This window comes from Vulpes vulpes, chromosome 15 (assembly GCF_048418805.1).
Source record: "Vulpes vulpes isolate BD-2025 chromosome 15, VulVul3, whole genome shotgun sequence".
Lineage (NCBI taxonomy): Eukaryota > Metazoa > Chordata > Mammalia > Carnivora > Canidae > Vulpes > Vulpes vulpes.
The window spans coordinates 57,858,397-57,883,828 of NC_132794.1; the positions used below are offsets into that span (position 1 = coordinate 57,858,397).

A 25,432-nucleotide genomic window follows, 5' to 3' on the forward strand; every position below is an offset into this window, starting at 1 on the left:
TATCCTCCCAGCAAAGTAAGAGTAATGTAGCCTTAGACAATTTAACAATACATTTACTTAGATAATCCCGTTCTTTTTTTTTTTTTAAGATTTTATTTATTTATTCATGAGAGACAGAGAGAGAGAGAGAGAGAGAGAGAGAGGCAGAGACATAGGGAGAAGGAGAAGCAGGCTTCATGCAGGGAGCCTGATGTGGGACTCGATCCCAGGTCTCCAGGATCACACCCCAGGCCGAAGGCAGATGCTTAACCGCTGAACCACCCAGGCATCCCAATTCCCGTTCTTTATATGACAAAAAGTACAACATAAAGTCTCCATATATTCCAATTATTTTTATCTAGAAAAGGAAATTAAAGTACAAGGTTTTCTTTCAACACAGAATATTCTGTCAAAGAGCAGATGAAAAAGATGTAGTAATTGTGGCAATAATAGTCACCAAGGGTTTATCAGGCATTGTCCTGAGTACCTTCCTGCCAGCAAGTAAGCAAGCTAGCAAAGGCAGGCCACAGCTTCTCCTCCCTCCTGACTCTATTCCACCTTCCATATGCCACCCCTTTCCTATCTACTCAAGAGTGGAGGTCAGAGTGGTTGAGCTGCCAAAACAATACTACACCCTGTAAGAAGCAACAATGAGTAGGCCAAGGTTGAAACAGACCCTCCTCTCTGTCTTTGAGTAAAAGGTATTTACATATAGAGCAAAGAATGGTAGAAGGAGCAAATACCTGGGTATTAGACCAGGCCCTTCTACCATCTTGGCAACATTTCATCCTCTGAGGAGCAGTGCCTCCAATTGAATACTGATTAGTTTAAATGACTCTAGGCAGATGCTTGGGTGGCTCAGCAGTTGAGCATCTGCTTTTGGCTCAGGGCGTGATCCTGAAGTTCCGGGATCGAGTCCCATATCAGGCTCCCTGCATGGAGCCTGCTTCTCCCTCTGCCTCTGTCTCTACCTCTCTCTGTGTGTCTCTCATGAATAAATAAATAAAACATTTTTTAAAATATAGATAAGCTCTAGATTCCTTTTCAAAACTAGAATTATATGATTATAAGCCTTGAACCTGATAAGGAAAGAAGGTTCTACACATAAACAATACTTTTTGTCCATTCTCCCTAATTGCTCTCTCTGCCTTATAAGTACTATATTTACAACAGGCTCCCTTGATGCTATTTTCATTTCAATTAGCAAGTAATTGTTAATGAAAAGTTTTGTGGTCTTGATATTACTATTGATTTCAGTGAAGTGTTGTGTGAGTTATTCTTTACTAAAAGGAGATAAAAGTCTTTAACTATGGTTATTAAAGAACTATTAAAACTACTATGCCCCAAGAATCTTTCCCTGTCTCCATCTTTGGATGAAAATTTCCTAGAGGAAAAGGGGAAGAGGAAAACATGATAAAATGAGCAAAAAAGAATCATTTACCTGTGCATCATTCATATTTTGCAAAAGGAACCTTTGCTAAGGATGAGGATCTTGCTTTCTAAAGGACTGTGTACAGATTCCATTAACTACTAGGCTGTGATGTTAACTGTGTAGGATGCTTATTATCTAGGGAGGAGTTTCAGATCACTGGAAACCCAGACATGTCATTCTGGACAAAACAGTAAAGGACTCTGATATAGAGACACAGTCTTGAGGCAGGTTTAAAGTCACAAACATTCTAGGCCACATACTCAGTATTTCATCCATGTCTTCTTCCTATAACTGAAAACCCTTTGTCACCATTCTTCAGTTCCCAATTCTATTTTTTTTTAAGATTTTATTTATTTATTCATGAGAGACACAGAGAAAGAGGCAGAGACAAGAGACATAGGCAGAGGGAGAAGCAGGCTTCCAGTGAGGAACCTAATGCCGGAACTTAATCCCAGGACCTCGGGATCACAACCTGAGCCAAAAGCAGATGCTCAACCATGAAGCCACCCAGGTGCCTCCCTGATTCCATTTTAATCTTTCAAATTGGGATGCTCTCATTTGTGGTTATTGAAAATTAGTTCTCGGGGTGCCTGGGTGGCTCAGTTGGTTAAGCAGTAACCTTTGGCTCAGGTCATGATCTCGAGGTCCTGGGATGGAGCCCCATACCTAGCTACTTGCTCAGCAGGGAGTGTGCTTCTCCCTCTCCTTGTGCCCCCCCTCCCCGCCAAAGTGCTCATGCACACTCTCTCTCAAATAAATAAAATCTTTAAAAAAAAAAATTAGTTCTCTCTTTGTCAAATTTTCTTAATCCAAATTCCTGTAGAAAAACTATACAACAATATAGAAGGGAGTAGCTAAGCACAACTGATACCTTTATCTTTTTTTGTTTATCCTAGAAAATAAGGTAAATTCCTTATACCTACATATTAAAAACTAGTATTTTGGCCATTTTAATCTCTCCTACGAACACAACTAAAATCTGTATTGTAGAAAAACCAAGGTAGTTATTTTTTGAATGAGAATATAGTAAGGTCATAAAATATTCTACTAGACATTCTATAAGGTTCATTCCAGGCTTACATTATTCTATGGTCCAGGGTTAGAAGAGGTGGGATTCCCTGATGCCATCACAACCTAGACTGGAATATTCTAATATTAGGGACAAAGAATTAACTAAACTATTGCCAAATACAGAGAATTTGTCGTTGTGACCAAAAATAGTCAATCTAATGGTAGGAAGCAAAGCCAAGTCCTGTTGTTTTCTGACCCAAAACCCAAACTGGCTGTACAGATTAGATTTCCCCAATGCTAACACTGGATTCCAGCACTATATCTGTACGTTGAATTGTTTCAAAATCTTAATATTTGCTTAAAATGTTGACTACTCTTTTTAGCACAAACCTCTGTTTCCCCCAGTCTATGCTATTTTAGAAAACTTCTCCAGTTCTCTTTCCAGAGCACCTAGCCCAGGCAGCCTCTTAACTTCCCCAGCAAATCCTGTCCTCTCGGTCCCAAGAACAGAAGTCCTACTGCTCTGGAGGGAAGCCCTGCAGGCAACGGATCACAACACTCTGTTCTGAAGTGTCACACACGGCACTGCAAACCAGGCACAATTACCTCTGGGCTGATTATTGCAAAAACCACTTGTATCACAGGTGCACCAGGCCAGTTCTAAACTCCGTCTGTGTTTGGGGGACAAATAAGGCTTGACAAAGGAAAAACACAGGAATAAAAAATGCTGACTTGAATTTTTAATAAGAATGGTTTGTTTCTCCCTCTCCAAAATAATTTCTCTCCATTATTAATGAGAATTACTTTTCTCCATTTAACAGGACTATTTAGAAAAATGTGACTTTTCTAAAAGCATGTTAATAGACAAATAATTCTCAAGTTACAAATCCTGAAGTACTCAAATTTTCACAAAAACATTTCCACTTTGTATACATATTTTACTTTTGAAAGGACATCCTTTCATAGTCCTTCCTTTCACATGGAATTTATAGCTACTGAATTCCTTTTTCTAACCTAAAGCTGTGTGATGTGCTCCACAGAAACAAGAAGAAAAATGTTTACAAGATCATGATTTAAGCCTACAGTTCAAATCTGGGGGAAAAAAAGATAGAAACGTACAGCTCAACAGGTTGTACTAAGTATAGAAAATGAAATGTGGGCAGAGGGATAATAAAACTCATCATGCTTTAGTGAATCCTATGAACTCAGAACTAGGGGGAAATGAGGAACATACTTCTAGTATAAGGAATAATAGATGTGAGTCAATTAACTGGGAGAATAGAAACTAAGAAATGAAGTACCACTGTCAGTTATTTGGAGACAATTCAGTGGTAGGTTAAAAATGCAGGATTATGGAATTAAGTAGATGCTTCCATAGCTGGGCTTTACTCAAATGTGCACCTTACTGCCTTTCTACTTTTCATAGTTGTCTTCTTACTAATATGCGGAGAGGTATTTTCTTACTTTTAGTGGTTGGGAGAGCTCAGACTTTTGACAATATATACTGTTTCAGTATTTTTTTGAGTAGGTTTCTTAAGAGAATATAGTTAAGAAGGCCATGGCTGCTGCTGTCTTACCTCCATGATGGGGTTGGAGGCCAAGACCTTTTCTTCAACATTGGCTTCACTGGCAGAACCACTTACAGTTGCAAAGTATCTCATGGCATACTTAGCTGAGACTGTTTTTCCTGCCCCAGACTCTCCACTTACAATGATGGACTGATTTCGTTCATCTCTGTAAAACAAAGAAGAGTAACTAACAGTGCTGTCCACTCCTGAATGTGACTAACACTATTTCCTCTGTGTTCTCATCAGTGAGCCATGGTGAATTTCTTCTGGTTCATACCTGAAGCAATGTGGAATGATATTTCCTAATAAAAATAACTTCTTGCAAACTAGCAATGGACAGGGAAAAGAAGATATCAAGCATCAAATTAGTGTTACATCTAAGGATGAATCTATAATAGGAAGTCTCTGAATTTTTGTGTGTATATATCTCAAACACATTATTTAATTTCTAGACAATAATTCTGGTATATTACAGTACTGTTGTCAACCACCTCAAAAAAGAAAGGAGCCACAGTTAAGGCATTCAAAAGAAAATCCTATTGAAATAAAATGATAAATTATCTAGTAGTTAACAGCCCATAAAGTCATGCCTTCCACAAACTCCAGCTCCTACTGAAAGTATCTTCATTAGCAGAAAAGAAATGGTTCGTGTATTTGTTGGCTGACTTGTTCAAATATGTCAGAACTCAAAGACTATCTACTATTCCATCTTTAATTCATTAACACAATGACTCAAAAACTCTAAGTGATACACTTGTTTACAGGACTATCATTTCTTTGAGGATAAGACCTAAGTCATCTTTTTTTATTAAATATTTTATTAAAAAATAATAAAGATTTTATTAATTTATTTGAGAGAAAGGGTAAACAAGGGGCAGGAGGGGGAGAGGCAGATGGAGAGGAAGAAACAGATTCCCCACTGAGCAGGGAGCCTGATATGGGGCTCAATCCCGGAACTCTGGGATCATGACCTGAATCAAAGGCAGGGCACTTAACCCGCTGAGCCTTCCAGGTGACCCCTAAATCATCTTTATATTTAATATCCAGCACCTAGTGCAGAGCCTGACACATCACAAATGCTCAATAAATATATATTGCTTACAAGTAAATAGAATTTCAATGAGCAAACTAGCCTAAGATTAAATCTGCTTTACTTTTAAATTATTTATTTATTTATTTGAGAGGGAAAGAGAACAGTAGAGAGAGAGCAAGCACAGGTCCAGGGCAGAGGGAGAGGGAGAAGTAGGCTCCCCACTGAGCAGGGAGTCTGACCTGGGGCTTGATCAAGGACCCCAGGATCATGATTTGAGCCGAAGGTAGATGCTTAACCAACTGAGCCACCCAGACATTCCTAAATCTCTCTGCTTTGACTATGATTTCTAGCAGGACAGAAGTAGGAAATTGCTACTGCCTGAGATGGAACCAGCAATTGGCTTTTCATCAAAATAACTGAACAATAAAACATACATAAAAGTGGTATCATTTGTGCCCTTAATTTACAGAGACTGGATCAGGATGACCTCAAAGGTTTTTAGTGGAATTATCCTCTAAGACCACAAGATGGGGAGGTTATTCTATATTGGTCATCCATCCATGGATGGAACATGGAATAGTGACAGTTCAGGTTGTACAGATGACCAAGAACCTGATCATAAAGTTCTTACATGAGATGTTAAGGAATGTGAAGTTTACCTCAAGGTAACAAAGTGTCTATTAATAGGTAATAGAGTTTTAAACAGAAAATAATACAACCCAATTAGTAAAATCAGTCTGGCAGCAATGTGGAGTATGAGTGGCGAGGGTCCAGATGAAAAATTATGAAAGTTTTAACAAAGGTTGTCGCTGTCCTGATTGAGAGCAGTAGATAGCTTTAAGAGATACCAAAGTAGTAGAATCCACAGTACTTGGCAATAAATTTCCAAAGTAGAAATTTAGGACTTTCTTTTTCCCTTGAGAAATGAAGGTTAACTAGATCTTGAAAAATATGTGGGAGTATACAGTAGCCTGCTCCTGACACTCTGACTCTAATATTGTGGGGAAAATGAGGAGGACCTAGGTGACACACTAAGGAGTGTTTAAATTTTATAGTACAAGCTTGCACATAATCCTTGTTTTTATGAAACAACCTCCTCATACTTACACTCTCATTTTCTTTTTATTTGAATTTCTCAACAGAACTGGACACTCCCATTGCCTCTGTTCATTCATAGCTAATTAAAACATAAATTGTCTAATAAAATAGTTTTTATTGTGGTGCCAGTGTCCTTTCTTTTAGTAATTTAAAACATCCTCTGAAGGGTGCCTGGTTGGCTCAGTCAGTTGAGTATCTGCCTTTGGCTCAGGCCAAGATCACAGGGTCCCAGGATTGAACCCCATATTGGGCTCCCTGCTTAGTAAGGAGTCTGCTTTTTCCCTCTGCCCCTCACCTCACTCATGTTCTCTTTCTCTCACTCAAATAAATAAAATCACTCAAATAAAAAAGTCCTCAGAATTCACCTTTTTCTATATATTAATCAAACAGTGATCAGTAGTTTTGGATTCCCTTCTACCAAATGATTAAAAAAAATCATCTCTTCCTAATTCCTGCATGATCAGTTCTGTCACTATGCCCTGTGTAACACCACTCCTTCCAACAGCAAAAGACGTAAGGAGACTTCCACTAGTCTGATGGAAATATTAATGGGAACCAGTATTTAAATTGTGCTGCCCTTAGGCGCCTGGGTGGCTCAGTCACTTATGTGTCTGCCTTCAGCCCAGGTCATGATCTCAGGCATTGAGCCCCACAGTGCGTTCTGGGATCAAGCTCCACAGTGGGTTCACTGCTCAGTGGGGAGTCAGGTTCTTGCTCTTCCTCTCCCTCTGCCCTTCTCTCTGCATTCATGTTCTCTCTGTCTCAAATAAATAAAATAAAATCTTTTAAAAAACAACACTGTACCACCTTTAAAAGGCTATTTCAAGTCTTAATATCAAGATGTTGTATCAAAAAATATAAAAATTCATATAGCCCTTTCCTATGATATATGGAAGAAGAAAAATATTAAAGACTACACAGCTTTGAGTAGTTTGTATGACCTCTCTGCTCCACAGTTTTCTCATCTTTAAGATTAAATAGTACCCAAAGTCCTACTCAAATTCTAAAGTATTACAATCTAAATGTCTAACTCTGGAATTGATTTTTCAGATGCTGGATGGACAATAGTTTGCACTCTAAGCCAGGGTAAACTCTTGGAACCAAGAACAATTGGAAAAGGACAGGCCCACAGATACTCAGGTGGTCTTGAGTGGCCATATTTGAAATGGGCAACATTTCTCCTCTGGAGGACTCCTGAATTTAAGATGGCCAAAATCAATAAAGGGTTATAAAGAGTAAAAATGTAAAATAATCAATTCACGTGCTTTTAGCTCAAACATAGGAAGCAGAAATCTTTTTTTATTTTTTTTTCAGATTTTATTTATTTATTCAGAGAGAGAGAGAGAGAGAGAGAGAGAGAGAGAGGCAGAGGGAGGAGCAGGCTCCATTCAGGGAGCCCGATGTGGGACTTGATCCCGGGTCTCCAGGACCACACCCCAGGCTGCAGGCGGCGCTAAACCGCTGCGCCACCGGAGCTGCCCGGGAAGTAGAAATCTTTATTAAAAGATTTCATAAAAAGCTACAATAAAATCTTCAAAATGTTTTCCAGTTCTACGTAGCCATAGGAAGAAATGCCAAAAAGACAGAACAAGAGCAGAGATAGTTGGAAATGGGGAGCCAAGCAGAGACACAGATGAGAGAAGGACAACAGATAATAAAGACACACAAAGGCAGAACAAAAAGAGTATGACAAAGATGAGGAGAAAACAGAAAAACAACTAGGATAAAAATTTTATGGTTCACACTTGCTTATATTACACACAAAAATAAATTCAAAATGGATTAAAGACTTAAATGTGAGACCTGAAGCCCGAAAATTTCTAGAAGAGAGCATAAGCAATAATCCCTATGACATCAGCCTTAAAAATATTTTTCTAGATATGCCTCCTTTGGCAGGGGAAACAAAAGCAAAATTAAACAATTTTTATTTGTCAAAAGAAAAAACTTTTGCACAACAAAACAAAAAAGACAACCTATTGAAGGAAAGAAGAGATTTGCAAGTGATATATCCAATAAGGGGTTAATATAGAAATTATTTAAAGAACTTACACAACTCACCACCAAAACCCTCCAAATAATCTAATTTAAAAATGGTCAGAAGCCACAAATAGACATTTTTTTTTTCAATGAAGACATCCAGATGGTCAACAGACAAGTGAAAATATGCTTATCATCATCATCATCAGGGAAATGTAAATCAAAACTACAGTGAGAGGGGCACCTGGGTGGCACAGTGGTTGAGCATCTGCCTTTGGCTCAGGTCATTATCCTTGGGGTCCTGGGATCAAGTCCCGCATCAGGCTCTCCAAAGGGAGCCTGCTTCTCCCCCTGCCTCTGTCTCTCTTTTTCTCTCATTAATAAAGTCTAAAAAAAAATACAATGAAATATCACCTTACACTTGTCAGAATGGCTAAAATCAAAAACACAAGAAATAAGCATTGGCAAGGATGTAGAAGAAAAGGAACCTTCATGTATCATTGGTGAGGACGCTATCTGGTATGGTTTTCATTTGTGGAAAGAAATATGGAGTTCCTCAAAAAGTTAAAAATAGAATCACCCAAAAACTCCACTACTGGATATTTAACCAAAGAAAATGAAAACACTAATTTGAAAAGAGACAGACAGATGTAAATAAATAGATATATTTACTCCTATGCTTATTGCAGCATTATTTATAATAGCCAAGTTATGGAAATAACCCAAATGCCCATCCACAGATGAATGAATAAAGATGCAGTATATATACACAATGGAATGTTACTCAGCCATAAAAAGAACAGGATCTTGCCATTTGCAACATGGATGGACTTAAAAGGCATAATGCTAAGTGAAATAAATCAATCAGAGAAAGACAAGTACCATGATTTCGTTCACATGTGGAATTCAGGAAACAAAATAAAAAGGAACAAAGGAATAAAGACAAACAGAAAAACTTACTTTTAAATACAGAGAACAAAATGGTGAATACAAGAGGGGAGGTCGGTGGGGGTTAAATAGGTGAAGGGGATTAATAGTACACTTATCATAATGAGCACTGAGTAATGTCCAGAATTGTCGAAATCATTATATTGTAAACCTAAAACTAATCTAGTACTGTATGTTAATTATACTTGAATTAAAAAAAATTAATTTATGGTTCAAGATGAATACCAGAGTCTACGATCTTCTATTCATTTGATCTGTGAGCTTTAGATGATTACATATATATAAATAATAATTTACTGTTCTTTGAAATTTTGCTTATCTGATCAGCCAATATTTATACTCCTTCAGGTGTTCTTTTCTTATATTACAAGAAAGAACTTATATTACTTTTGGGATATAGCTATCATTTCAAAAGCCTGATAAAACCAAGTTAAAGAAGAGAGATTCTCTACTCTTCATCATGAACAGATCAACAGATCAGATTCTCTACTCTTCATCATGAACAGACCATCTTAAGGACACATGAACCAAACATTTATGATTTCTGGCCAATTCTCTCAAGGGCATCTACAGTAATCCTTTTTTTTTTTTTTTTAAAGATTTTATTGATGTATTCATGAGAGACACAGAAAGAGAAGCAGAGATAGGTAGAGGGAGAAGCAGGCTCCATGCAGGGAGCCCGATATGGGACTCGATCCTGGAACTTCAGGATCACGCCTTGAGCCAAAGGCAGACGCTCAACCGCTGAGCCACTCAGGCGTCCCTCCAGTAATCCTAAATACCTGGATACTGGGTGCCTTGGAGGTAAGCCCTTCTGACCTGTTTTATCAATGGTGGTTCCAGAGGCTCTGATGTGAACTAAAAGCCCCCACCTAAAAATATGGCTTCATTCATTCATTCAACATGTAATGAACAGTCACAACGTACCTACCATTTTATGAAGACAAAAGACTCTGAGGTCATAGCCTATTGAAAGAGACTGAAAGTAAAGTTAAAAATGGAGTGAAGTAATTGCTTAAAAAGGAGGTCTAACCAGGATACTATGAAACAAGGAAGGATATGGAATTGGTAGATGTGAGGAAGAGATGTCAGGAAATGCTTTCTTGAAAAGGTGATGCTTTCATTGATTTTTACATGATGATAAGGAGAAAACTAGGTTGTATGGGAAGAATGCACTAGGAACTAAACTATGTAGAGGCACCTGAAACATCAGGAAAAAATTATTCAAGAACAGAATATCTGCTCTAGGTTGATGAAAGCAAGGAGTTACACTTTAGTCCATTTTCCTCCTTTGGTTCTTAGTACCTGTATATATTCAGTCTCTCTATCTGTATCTATTTGTTCTATCCAGCCTTTTCTTATACCTACTAAGTTTTTATTTTGCATCAGGTGTATTCTTTTACAGATTTTCCTTCTGAACTTTACCGTTTAAAAAAAATGTGATCTCTCTAGCTCATCATAGTCATACCGAATACTATTCATATTTTCTAAGACCATCAACTTGCTCCCTGCAAATTTAATGAGCATACTTTTCATTCACATCCTGGTCATTCATGATTAAACTAAGTAATGCCAATCTCAGATCTGACTCATGTGGAACACAATTTAAATTTCCACCCATGTTGATGTATTTTTTTAAAGATTTTATTTACTTATTTATTCACGAGAGACACACACACACACAGAGAGAGAGAGAGAGAGAGAGAGAGAGAAGCAGAGACACAGAGAGAGGGACAAGCAGGCTCCATGCAGGGAGCCCACATGGGACTTGATCCCAGGTCTCCAGTATCACACCGTGGGCCGAAGGTGGCACTAAACCGCTGAGCCACCCAGGCCACCCGACCCATGTTGATATTGACTCTCTGATAACCACCTACTGGGTGCTGCTGTTTACCTTACTTAAGCATACAAGCACCTACATCTAGTATTTAGTTTATAAGTGAACATGTTTGCATGAAACAAAATCTAGAGTTTTACTTTTTTGCAATCAATCTGAAATCCAGCATTGCTTCTCCCTATTTGATCCCTTGTTAAAAGGAAAAAATATTAAGTTCATGTGATAAAAGGCTTTCTTCAAAAGCTGTGTTTTTACTGTGATGACTTAAAAATGTGGCTTCACTTGAGACTGTAATCCCTATCTCTTTTGTTAAGAGACATTAAGTTTTTCTACATCATTATCACTCATCAAAATCAAGCTGCTATGCTGTGTTTTCATGATTTCTGCTTTTGATCAATCTCAAGAAGAAAAGATTTTTAGTTTTTATTTTAATTCCAGTTAGTTAACGCACAGTGTTAGTTTCAGGTGTATGATATAGTGATTCAACAGTTCTATACATCACCCTGTGCTCATCACAAATTTACTCCTTAATCTCCATCACCTATTTAACCCATTTCCCTACCCCCACCCCTCTGGTAACCATCCATTTGTTCTCTATATAGTTAAGATTCTGTTTCTTGCTTTGTCTTTCTCTCTTCTTTTCCTCTTTATTTTTCTTTATTTCTTAAATTCCACATATGAGTGAAAGCATATGGCAACTGTCTTCCTCTGACTTATCTTGCTAAGCATTATACTCTCTAGCTCCATCCATTCAAGAAGAAAAAATTTAAATTCTAAAGTGGACATTAGATAATAAATTCACAATGACAATATTTAGTATTATTTTTCAAGTTAAATATTTCCTATAAAACAATGTGCTGGCAGACTGGTGAAAGCTGTGCTTTAGAGAGGCAGAGAGACTATTCAGGAAATGAAAAGAAACGTTCCCTAGAGATACATGCTAAAGGCCAGTCAGTTCCTGCTGAGGAAGTGGTCACATGACTATCAAATCTTCTCAGGTCAAATTGACTTCTCTGTTCTATCACTAAGGAGCCTGTAAGATTAAAATAAAGATGCCATAACAGAAATACCCAGTTATATATGTTTAGAACTTTTATAGACTTATATTTACTATGGTTTATTCCTTCGACAACCTTATGGGATAGCTAGCATCCATTAAGTGCCAAATTCATATTTTGAAGAATTCTAAAGAACAATCATATACCAGGTGCCGAGGTAGTCTCAAAGTAAAACTTAGTGGAGTCATGGAAAATAAATAATAAATAAATAAGGATAAAAGAGCACAGTCTAGGCTGAATAAAATGTGCATAAATATAAGTATGCAATGTTAATTTGAGGGAATAGATGTCTCAGAATAGGGGAATATGGTTGAAAAAAAGAAAAAGAAATGACAAAGAAGAAAAGATTTGGACTCTCAAAGCTACAACTACATCTCAGCTCCCAGATACTATTTATTAGCATAATAACCTGAACAAGTTATTTTCCTCAGTTTCCTCACCTGTAAAGCACAGGTGATGATGTCTGCTCCCAGGGATATAATGAAAATTAGAGGTAACATGCCTGACACCATGCTTGCACACAATAGGCATCTAAACATTCTAGCTATTAATTAATAGAAGTTAATCCACCTTTATATATCATGCATAAAAATCCTCATCAAGTAGTAGATATTGAAGTAATCTTCAAGTCTATTTGCATAAATGGGATACTCGGTACCACGGGGCAGCCAACTCACTGTTGGTAGCAGGAGAGATTTTATAATCTATAACAGCCAGCAGGCCAATGAGCCTCAGCACAGTGAAGCATTCAGAGACTGCCTAGCCAAATAAAAGAAGGAGTCACCCTAAGAAAAGCCCTAGCAATAAGCAGTCAAGAATAATAAACCAGATGAGAGGCTAAAGTGGATGAAAAGAGAATGCAGACATAAGACTTCGTAACAATGACTGAGGACAGTAACAGCCTATATTTAAATACTTAGCATTTTTAAAACTGCATACTTTTCAAATTTTTTACTTAAGATGTTATATTCATATTTATATATTTCATATATATTCATATATTCATTTCAGGTGTACAACATAGTGATTCAATAAGTCTCTATGTTATGCTGTTCAGAATGCTTTTATTTTTATTTTAAGATTTTAATTATTTATTCATGAGAGACACACAGAGTCAGAGACATAGGCAGAGGGAGAATCAGGCTCACTGCAAGGAGCTCTATGCAGGACTGGATCCCAGGACCATGACCTGACCCAAATGCAGAGGCTCAACCACTGACCCAACCAAGCGTCCCCAGAGTGCTTTTATGTTTAATATCTAGTATAATTTTCACCTGTGAAGTATGCATGACAGGTATTATTTTTCCCTTGTTGGGGAAAATAATATTATAAAGAGGTTAGATGGCTTAACCAAGGTTAGTGCAGAGATCTATGAAGGACATCACATACATCTCCTGGTTTCCAAGAAATTTACTGGGGAAGAATCACTTGTGTCAGCTTTGCTTAGAGGATAGATAACTAAAATGAAACTCCAACTCTTTCTTCTCCCATACTCCAACCCACGTATACAACCTGCTCTTCCTTCAATGTCTTCTGTCTCAATAAACAGCAACTCCCATCTTTCAGGTGCTCAGACCAAATACCTTGCCGCCATCTCTGATTCTCTTTTTCTCTCATACCCTCACATAAGCAAGCCTCTGTCCATTCTTTCTTAAAAATATATCCAGAATCCATTCATCTACTTTTATTTTCTCCATTAATATCTTCTTCAACTAGACAATCACTGAACTTTGCTTGGATCAATACAAATACCTTCTAACTAATCTCCTGGATTCTCCCCTTGTCCCACTATCAACTATTTCTTTTAATTTTTGCTTTTGTTTGCAAAACCTGTAAACTGAACTCACCTATATGCTTTACTCAGATTCACCAATTGTTTAGGTTTTGCCTATTTGTTTTCTTAACACCTCTGTTTCTCTTATTTTCATATTTTCTGAAATATTTAAGAGTGGGTTACAGACATGATGCCTCCTATATAATTTTAGAGTACTATATTTCCTCAGAACAGTGATACGCTTTTACCTATCTACAGTAATCAAAATCAGGAAATGTAACATTGATATAACAGTATTATTTAGTCCACAGTCTATATTACAATTTTACCAATCATACAGCAATGTTCCCTACATCATTACCTTCCCTCCCTTATCAAGGATTCAATTCAGAATATTCATTTTAATTGGCATGTATCATTCATATCCTTTAATCATAAACAGTTCCTTAGCCTTTCTTTGACTTTTTTTACTTTTGTAATTTTGAAGAGTATGTACAGATATTTTGTGGAATGCCCCTCATTTTCAGTTTTTCTAGTGTTTCCTCCTGATTAGATTCACGATATGCATTTTTGGCAGCAATTTATGGCTGATTTTTATCATAGCTACAAGATCAGGCCATTCCTCTGCTCCAAATTCACACCCAGAGAAGTCAAATTTGCTGATACCCCACATGGCCTTTTAGGGTCCTTGCAGCTGATGATCTCTCTGCCTGGAATATTCTTCCTCAGATATGTAAATTACTTGCTTTATCTTTTTCTTCATGTTATTACTCAAAAGACAGCTTTATTTTTTATGGAGTTAGGTAAGTTTGGTTATCAAAGTCTCTAAGGAAAAACAAACCTCTGAGGATGCCCAGGAAAATAATGAAAAAGAACAAACTGAGAGAGTTTAATGATACCAAACATTAAAAAATACTATAAACGGGTGCCTGAGTGGCTTAGTAGTTTAAGTCTCTGATTCTTTTTTTTTTTTAAGATTTTATATATTTATTCATGAGAGACAGAGAGAGAGGCAGAGACATAGGCATAGGGAGAAGCAGTCTCCCTGCAGGGAGCCTGATGCGAGACTCGATCCCAGGACTCAGGATCACAACCTGAGCCGAAGGCAGATGCTCAACCACTGAACCCCCTGATGCCCCTTACTCTCTGATTCTTAATTGCAGCTCAGGTCTTGATCTTGGGCCTGTGAGTTCAAGCCCCACACTGGGCTCCACATTGGGCATGGAGCCTACTCAAAAATAATACTATAAAACCACTATAATTAAAACAGTGTGGTACCGGGACATGAATAAAGGAAGGTCAAAGAACAGAGCCAAGAAATTGACCCAAAAATATGAGAAAACCTAGGATATGCTAAGCAGCATCTGAAATAACTGGGACAAAATGGGTTTCTTAATAAGTGATGCTGGGATAACTAGATAGCTATTTGGATAAAACATAAATTTAGATTCATATCTCATATCATACAAAAGAATAAACTTCAATGGAATCAAGGATCTAAAGGTACATTATAAAATAATACAAAGACTATAAGAAAATATGAATGAATTCTTCTTCTACCCTGGTATAGGGTAAGGTTTTTAACAATGACTTAACATCCAGAGTAAAAAAAAAAAAAAAAAAAAGACTGATAATTCTGCATCAGAAAAAAAAACAGCATAGGAACACCTGGGTAGCTCAGTGGTTGAGTGTCTGCCTTTGGCTCAAGTCGTGATCCCGGGGTCCTGGGACTGAGTCCTGAATCATGCTTCCCATAGGGAGCCTACTTCTCCTTCTGCCTACATCTCTTGCCTCTCTGTGTGTGTCTCTCATGAATGAATAAATAAAAGGTTTTAAAAAAAGACAGCAAAACAAAATGTAAAGAAAAGTTATACATGGGGGGGGGGATATTTGTAATATATACCATAGTCAAAGGGCTAATATCCTTAATATATCTTTTAAAACTCTTCACATTTGGGATCAAAGGACTAAAAACACAATAGAAAAATTGAAACACACATGAATGGACAATTCACCATTAAAAAACAAACACATTAATAAAATGGTTCTTAAATATATGAAAAGATGTTTAGACTCACTCATATTTAAAGAAATACAAATGAAAACAATATTGAGATACCACTGGAGAGTGAAGAATTAAGAAAGAAAGACTACACATTTTTTGTTGATGAGGCTATGAAAAAGAAGGGACTCTAGAACAATTGTGGCAGAAATACAAACCAGTACAACTCTTCTAGAGGGAATTTGGTAATACCTACAAAACTACATTTACACTACATTTTGACCTAGCAATACCACTTTTAGCAACTTACTTGAAGCTACTTTCTAAAAATACAGAAATACATATGTACAAGGTTACTTATTACAGCATTTTTTATAGTTGCAGAATGTTGAAAACAATCTAAATGACAACTTACGAGAAAGTGGGTAAATAAACTAATAAAGTGGGTAAGATAATGGGCAGCCCCGGTGGTCCAGCAGTTTAGCACTGCCTTTGGCCCAGTGTATGATCCTGGAGACCCGGAATCAAGTCCCATGTCGGGCTCCCTGTGTGGAGCCTGCTTCTCCCTCTGCCTGTGTCTCTGCCTCTTTCTCTCTCTGTGCCTCTCATGAATAAATTTTTAAAAATAAATAAATAAAATATGTTTTAAAAAAAGTGGGTAAGATAAGAACTTAAGTAACTTTGGAAATCAGAACTTTAATTATATTCCATAAGGCTAAAGACAAAATGAATTGGACACAAATATTGTACTTGAGTGGTTAATTTGCTTTTCACAGGAGTGTGGGTTACTATTTCTGAAACTACTTTATGAATATTCTAAGATTCAGCAAAGAAGTAAATATACTGTGGATAATAAGAGCCAGGTTTCTGAACAAAGAAAGAACAAAGAAAGGAGATAAAAGGAAAAAGGGAAAGCAAAAATTAAAACTGTGGTGTTTAACTGGAAGTATCAATATGAACTAATGTTTCTTAATATATATACAGATAGACATAAAACAGATACAGATGTTTGTGTGTGTGTGTGTATGGAAAGATATGCAACTGTCTCATATTTAAAGAAAGGCAATTTAAAACAAAACTAGGATACCATTTTTTACCTGTTGGTGTGGCAAAATTTTAAAAGTAAGACAACACATTCTGTTGATGAGGCTATGGGGAAATGTTTATTTCCTAGGTCTGTATACCGAGCTTAGAAATGATGCCCCAGCAATAATGAGCACACTTAGCAGCAAATCTTGGTTTCTAAGTATACATCCCCTCAAAAAAGGAATCAAGAGTCCTTGAAGAAGTGGCTGACTCCAGGGTTGGGCAAGGAAATTAGAAAATGAGCTACATGATGCTAGAAAGTAAGGAAAAAAATTAAAAAATAATGGAGGACAGGTGAAGGGACACTTGAAAGAGCTCCCAAAGGCCAAATTTGAGAAAGTTTGAACAAAATAATGAGAGAATAGAGAATAATCCACAGAATAAAATATCTATGAGTCTATATTGATACAAATAAAAAATAAATAAATACTAAATAAATGGGGAAAAGGAATAATTCTCCCTTCGAGTAGAATTACTATTCATACCTGTAGAAGAAATGATGGAAATAGCAAATGACCACTTGACAAACACCACAGTATTAACTGTTGCAGGCAAAACTCAACAATGGATGTTAAAATTAGTAGTGAAAGTATCATGAGAAACAAGGTGTTTGCATGGTCTCAAAGTATTTTCCCATAATATACTTATTAATTTAAAGTTTAGTAATTATAGTAATCTAGTAGATACTTCCATAACCAAGTGATCAAACTTAACATTCCCAATAACTGGCACCTTATATCTCCTCTGTATAATGAAGGGCACATCATTTCTATAAGATTCCTTACCCAGATGCATTGTTAACCTCAATCTAATCAGGAGAAAACCTTAAACTTTCCAGAGAGGAAGGATTTTTACAGTCTGACTTATTTTTCTACTGCTGTGTCCCCAAGACCTACAATATAACTGGCTAGTATTCTTCCAAAGTGCCCAAGCCATGAAAGAAAAGAGGACTAATGGACAGTCCTAGATTGCAGGAGCCTAAGGAGATAGAACTAAGTGCGAATCATAATTCTAGATTGGATCCTAGACCAGAAAAAGGACATCAGAGGGGAAATGATGAACTGTAAACAAGGTTTTTAGATCACTTAATATTATATTAATGTGAATTTCTTGGTTTCAATGATTGACTATGGCTACATAACATGTTAACATTTAGGGAAACTGTACGTAGGGTATATGGTACCTCTGTATACCATTTTTCCAAGCTTTTTGCAAGCTTAGGATTTTTTTTTCAGTTTAAAAAAAAGAGGGGAGGCAGCTTTACAATGAGGCTTTCCCTGAGCCTAGTACATAGGCTTTCTACTAGCATTCCTTACCTACTTCCCTGACTTAACTTACCAGAATAGCATTTATTAATATGTGACAACTGTGTATCTTATTTATTTTTATTGTTTATCATGGCTCACTTTGTGAGGTTAAGAATTTTTGTCTATTTTGTCTCATTTGTTTGCTGTCCCCCATATCCAGGACAGTGTCTGGATGGTGTTCAGTGAAGGTCTACTGAACAAGTGACTATATCTTCCCTGAAGATGTACAGGGCCTCTGGGAATACTGATAATGTGAAATTCCAGGATTCACATCTGATAAATAAGACACATCTCAACTTGGTGAGGAATAAAGTGACAAGAAAGGATCCTGCAATACCTATCTGGATGCCTAGAAGACATGGTCTATTTATTTAGCTGCTGCAGCACATTTTGTGTGTACAGATTTTTCCATATAAATGGTAAATTTATCAAAACTGAAGCATATTTTAAAATTGCCTAAAAAAACAAAACTGAAAAAAAAAAAACTGAGTAAAGGGAAAAGAAATAAGCCAATCTGTAATAAAGAAATCACACTGATTGGCTAAGTCACAGGGGAATGATGAGGGGGGGAAATGTTAGGAAACCAAAGTAAAACTAGGGTTGAAAAGCCAGAAATATTCATATAAATCTAACTCTAGTCTCATGTTTCCTGTACCAAAAATGCTAAGAAGCAAACGTTCATATTTAAGGTCAGTATTTTTTAAGAAGTCCTCTAATTCTCTATGAGCAGTATAACGTTCATCAGAGACAATTTTTAGGTCCTGGCACTCCATGCAATTCCCTCTCTGCCCAGTAGTTCTCTGGCTGTACTTGTGTGGAGCTAACATTGTACTGCAATGCTCCAATACTATACAAGTCAAATACTGGTGGACTTTCTAAATTTAGGGGGGAAACTATGCTGTTAGGGATGCCTGGATGGCTCAGTGGTTGAGTGTCTATCTTCGGCTCAGGGTGTGATCCTGGGTCCGGGCATCAAGTCCCACACTGGACTCCCTGTGAGGAGCCTACTTCTCCCTCTGTCTATGTCTCTGGCTCTCTCTCTGTGTCTCTCATAAATAAATTTTTAAATTCTTTCAAAAAAATTATGCCGGGACTCCTGGGTGGCTCAGCAGTTGGGCCTCTGCCTTCAGCTCAGGATGTGATCCCAGAGTTCCAGGATCAAGTCCCACATCAGGCTTCCTGTGGAGAGCCTGTTTCTCCCTCTGCCTACGTCTCTGCCTTCTCTGTCTCTCATGAATAAATAAATAAAATCTTTTAAAAAATTATACTGCTAGATGGAATTTAAAAGCTTAAAAAAGTAACATTTCTGGGGCACTTGGGTGGCTCAGTCAGTTGAGTGTCTCTCATTTTGGTTCAGATCATAATCTCGTGGGTCATGGGATCAATCCCCCCACCCCACCCCGTGCAGCTCCACACTCAGTGAGGCATCTGCTTGAAGATTCTCTCCCACTGGCCCCTCCCACTGCTTGCACACATGTGCGCTCTCTCTCACAAATCTTTTTTTTTTTTTAAGTAACTTTTCTTACATTTTTGTCTCTCGTTCCCATTTGATAACAGAATCTGGTATAATACAGCATGTTATATAGTACAAAACTATATTTAGTCATTTTATGTTTAATATGATAGTATTTCATAGTGTTAGACTAATGGAATTTGAAAGCTAGTCTTCCTAGTTATGTGGCCTTAGGAAAGTTAAATAACTTCTCAGTGCTTAAGATTTCTCATTTGTAAAATGAAAATTAATAATAATACCAACCTTAGAAGGTTGCTATGAGAATAAAATTACTTAATGAAATGGAAAGCAATTAAGCACTGCCTTGCACAGAGTACTTAATAACTGTTAGAGATTAATAACTGTTAGTGATTATTACAAGTAATAGTATTTTATTAATAAAAGGGCATAATGACTTCTATGGACTCTGTCAATGAAATAATTCGAAAATTTTGTCACATGCTGGCCCAATTATGTACAAACACTCTCCCTGGTTGGAAAGGAGAAAATAAAACTTCTGCAGTATTACTTTTCTCTCCACTTCATAAATTGCTTGAGGGTTTTCCACATCACATTTATATATGCTGAGTCTTACCTGAAGAATGGAGAAATGAGTTAAATGTATACTATTCTATACATCCACAGTTTTGATTTACACTACATTATTAAGAGTATGATCTAGTCTTGAAAGTAGCTTTTTTTCTCTGGTTTTCTACTCTTAAAATGTTAGGCTTCCATGGTTAATATCAAAGACATTTTACTGATGCTCTTCAGGATCACTGGTCTCTAGATCATAAAAGTAACATTATTAAATCAGTTTCCTTGAGGTTTAATTCTCTAAGATACTGACAGATTTCTTCTTTTACTTAGGCCTTTTATTTCTAGTCTGCCACTCATTAGCTGAAGGATAGTAGGCACATCACTTAATACCACCAAATCCTTGAGACCTCTCGTCTATAAACATAACATCTGTCCTTGCATAGTCACAGGATCAGGAGGAGATTCCAAAGGCAGTTTTTAAAACTGCATATCCTTTTATAAATATGAAGTTATTTTAATAATGCAGACCATCCAAAATAGTCAAGGCTGTTTATTTAATAATAATTTATCAGTTGCTCTTCACTGTATTTTAAAATAACTGTGACTCAGCAAAGAAGAAATTATCACATCTAGTAAGAGTCATGAAAAAATAAATCGAGCTTTCACCAACCTGGCCATTTGCTTGTAAGCTTCTTCAGCTACGGCAAAGATATGTGGATCCATATCACCCATATTCTGTCCACTATATGCATTAATAATATCTTCTCCATAAATAGGCAGCTGTTCATAAGGATTTATAGCTACTAGGACTATACCTGTGGCGGGGGGGGGAGGTAGTAAAAAAGCAAAAAAAGAAGTCAATGATATATTAATGGACGTATCAAACTTGCTAAAGTGACCACAGTTAACACAAATTTCAATCTCAATTAATCTTGAACAAGTTGTTAAAGATCAAACTATATTACAGGCTTCGCCTCTGGGCCTGTTATACTTTGACCTAACTTAAACACCATTTAAACACTGATCTAAACTCTTAAAAATAAAAACTATTTTCATAATATTTAAATAAAAAATTCCACTTCTAGAAATTTATCCAAATGAAATCATATATTCAAGCAAAGATTTTTTCATAAAGATATTTATCGATATTTATATTTTTATTCATGAGAGTGAAAAGTAGAAACAAAATATATAATAAAGGAAGAGTAACCAAATATTTTGTTAGACCCGTATGACAGACTATTATACTACTACCACAAATTATGTTTTTAAAGAATATGAAATGTTATAGGAAAAAAATGACACAAAAGTATATACAGACTGATTCCAATTTCATACCTATTTATACTCTCTCACATATGTATAGATATAGGATGTGTTAACATAATACTGGTTATTTTCAGTAGTAAATTACATGTAGTTATTTTTCCTTTTTTATACTTTTTTTTGTATTTCCTTAAATGTTATAGTAGGTGTATATTAATGAAATCCTTAATTCAACAAATATTTATATAGCTTCAAGTATGTATCAAGTCTTTTCTGAGTGCTAGATTTATAACAATAAATGAAAAAAGACAAATCTTTATCCTCATTGATTGTATATTCTAGTGGGAAATTCAGACAATTGTCTGAATTGTTAATTGTTAATTAACAAGATAAGAAAAATATTATAGGTTAGATAGTAGAAAGGAAAAAGGAGAAAAATTAAATAGAGAACGGAGACGGAACCTAAGGAGGGGAGAAGGGGTTTATGACTTAGATGTGGCAGGCAGGGAAGGCTTCACTGAGATGTATGTATGTAATGTATGTGCAAGAAAAAGACAAACAGAAAAGTGAAAATTGAGAAAGAGAAATATTTGGTTCATAGACAGGGAAGAAAATAGTATCAAGGATATAAAATGTGTAAGTTCTTTTAAGAAGAGAAGATAGCTGTCTCTGTCCAAAGCAGGGGAGTAAGGAAGAAATGATGAGTGGCTGAGTTGGTCACACGGAGTAAACAGACTTGGAAGGAAATGAATGAAATCCCAGACGTGAGCCCAGGGGAGAATGATCAGGGAAAGAAAGATAGGAAGTCAGTACAGAGAAGAGCCAGGGACAAGAGAAAAATGAAGGTTAAGAAAAAAAAGAGAGAAAGACAAGAAAAGGAAAAGGGGAAAAAACTCAAAAAAGTACACAGTGCTTCACTTCTAAGAGAAAGAAAAAGGATGCTGAGCTGGCTCACTGGCAGCTAATACCACAGCAAGTTGGGGCCCAGGCCAGTGCAGCACACAAGAACAGCTACTGTGAGTTGTCAGTCCTGCACTGAGAATAAGAGAACACTAAACTTCTCAAACCTGCACCAGAGATAAGTCTCTGGACATCTACTCTTCAAATAACAGTTTTCATACGAGATGAAAGTAACTGGCAAACTCACTGAATTTGGCAGACAACTTCTTTAGGAGGAAGAAAAGCCAAAATATGGGCCCGGTTCTGTCTTTTTTTCCTGAGCAAAATGACAATAAGTTCAGGGAGCTTATTCAGCACAATATGCAACTAGCTAATGAACATGGTAAGTTTTTTTTGATAACTCTGAAGTGATCTTCTCCCTAGGAGGAAATCCAACTGCAGCCTTCTTTCCCCATGCACAATGTTTCCATGGCTATGTCCATTAGAGGACAGAGTTCATTCCACTCAGACAGCAAGACATACTTACCACAATATGTATAAATAAGTTTGGAGTCAATAAAGCGGACTCTGAGATTGTGGAGCACAGCAGGTTCATGAAGATAGCTGAGGGCTGTGAGGTCATTTTCACCCACAAGTATGTCAGGGTTTCTCAAGTGAGGCAGTTCCTTGGTCTTTGGATCTAGACGATACTCCAAATCCTGAAAATGCACAAGATACAGCATTTGGATAAATCATGGCAATAAAAGTAAAAAGGCCTATGCATTTTGCTTATTTGTTATTCCTGATTTTCTTCTCAGCTATTAAATGCATTCTTTTCCTGGCACCTTCCAAAGCTACAGAAACTGCTGGAAATGGAAGTCTTCTTTTTCACTAGATGTATTAACTTGTATTTATAATTTTTTGCTAGTATAGTTTAAGAAGCTTAGACTTTTTTAACCCAGTTACTGAGCCAAAAGTTTTTGCCTTGTTTTTTTTTTTAAAGGCAGGATGCATGATCAGTGTGGAATCCAACATAAGGCTTAAGCTCACTATCCTGAGATCAGACCCGAGGAGAACAGAACCAACTAAGCCACCCAGATGCCCCTGAACCAGAACTTTTTAATCTTTCTTTAAATAACCTTTTTCTTCCCCATCCCTCACCTGTGATAAGTGAATGAGCACTAAAGAATGGTTAAGAGCTTGGCTCTAGAGTCAGATCAACCTGGATTCAAATCCAGAAACTGGTACTTCTTTTGTGGTGTTGGGTATGTTACTGAATCTGAATCCTTCATTTGTAGAAAGGGCATTAATAGAAATAGCTCACAGGAGTGTGATAAAAATTAAATGAGGCAGTGCACGGCATGTAGTAAGTACTTGGGAACCCTAAGAGGTCCAAGAATCTCCTGAAATTAGGTATAAATGTGTATTTGTCCATATGTATAAATACATATATATATGTGTATTATTTTCTGGAAATACAGTCCTTAGTTTCATTTGATTTTTAATGAGGTAATTGGCCCCAAATTTAAGAAGTACTACTCACTTTAAAGCCAAGGATATACAGCTTTATGGCAAAGCCAGGCATGCAAATTGCTACTCAACTATGCATTAAGGGCAAATAACACCTGACAAGTGAAAAGGGAAAAAAATGAAATTTAATTGTAGAGAAGAAACAGCTGGTTTTATAAAAAGCCACTTTTCTTAACATTGCAGAGATACAGAGCTCAAATGTTCAGAACAGGTTGGGATGAACCATGTTAAATGGAGAGGAATTTATCATCTGCCCCTCAACTTCTTCCTGCCTGTTAGGGATATTATGTCCTTTCCCAAAACTGACTGGTCCTTGCACTGATCCCTGCAATACACAAAAGCCACTTCTGGCTATGCAACCTCAGGTGGAATTAATGTCTCCAAGCCTTGGCTTCCTTAACAGTTATAATATTACCTACCAACCTATACGATTGTTGTGAGAATTAACCTAAGAAAATATAGCTCACGGTGCTTAATGTGCATAACACAGAGTAGCTGAATAAATTAATTCTTTAATTTGGCATTCAAGGCCCTCCTAATCTGGCCTAATTCTTCCCTGCCTTCTTCCCAACTAATCTTGCCTCTGTTTTGCTCTCTTGAAATTCATCCTCCATGCGACCACCAAGGAGTCCTTTCTAAAACACAAATCCAGCATCCTTCCTCTTTTAAAAATATTATAATCACCTCCTATCACATACCACTTGAAGTCCAAGAGTTTTAGGATGATCCCCAGGTGTGATCTGGTTCCCAGCCCCCAACCTCTTGCCAGTCTTGTACATCCTAACAACATGGAACTTGTGTAGTTCCCCAAATGTACATTACTGTGCATACCTCTCTGCCTTTGCATGTACTTTTCTGGATTCCTGAAATGTACTTCCCCTTGTCTACTCATTCTTCAGACCATGCCTCCCTGAGTCCTTACCTTCATCAGACTGTCTGGCCACTCCCCACCCTGTCCTACTTTTGTTCCTTGCTTTTATATCATATGCCATACTATTCATAAATATATCTATTTCTCTTATCTAATATTGATGTCAGAGAGCACCTTCTGCCACTTCTTAACATCCTATATAGGAAGTACGTTAATATGCAAGCCTAGACCTAGAACACACATCTTTCTAAATCTCTTGCTCCAACTTGTTATATTCACTATCTCCAAAATACATTCCAAACCTCATAGGGTCTACCCCCTTTCTCTTTGTCAATCCAAATTCTATCTACCTTTTAAGATTCAGTCAAAATTGTTCTTTCTTCTTGAAGCCTTCCCTGTCAAAGCAGCCCATCATGAAATTTCCCTCTTAGGCATCCTAAAGTCATCATTGTCTTTACAACATTGCAGAGTGGTTATGAGCACAAATAATGAAGACAAATTTTCTGCCTTAAAACCCCAGCTTCATCCCTTAATACCTATACAATCTTGAGCAATCCCTCTGAGCTCTCATTTCTTCACTCATAAACTGGTAATAACAACAGCCCCACTTCATAGGACTGTTGTGAGGATTAAATGAGTTAGAGCAAGTAAAACACCTAGAACTATGTCTACCACATAGTAAGTGTTCAATACATGCTAACTCTCAGGATAGTATTACTCATTTGGTAATAGTTCATCATAATC

At 36.9% G+C, this 25,432-nt stretch overlaps 1 protein-coding gene across 4 annotated transcripts in view; it reads right to left on the reverse strand.

Moving 5' to 3' along the window:
- MYO5A (myosin VA) overlaps positions 1 to 25,432 on the reverse strand; it is a 199,002-nt gene that overhangs the window by 108,608 nt on the left and 64,962 nt on the right. For all 4 annotated transcript variants that reach the window (XM_072738571.1, XM_072738570.1, XM_072738569.1 and 1 more), the window contains exons 3-5: positions 22,835 to 23,006; positions 20,813 to 20,957; positions 4,000 to 4,156 (exon numbers count right to left, since the gene is read on the reverse strand). In XM_072738571.1, the coding sequence (XP_072594672.1) occupies positions 4,000 to 4,156; positions 20,813 to 20,957; positions 22,835 to 23,006 (474 nt within the window). The remainder of the gene's footprint in view (positions 1 to 3,999; positions 4,157 to 20,812; positions 20,958 to 22,834; positions 23,007 to 25,432) is intronic.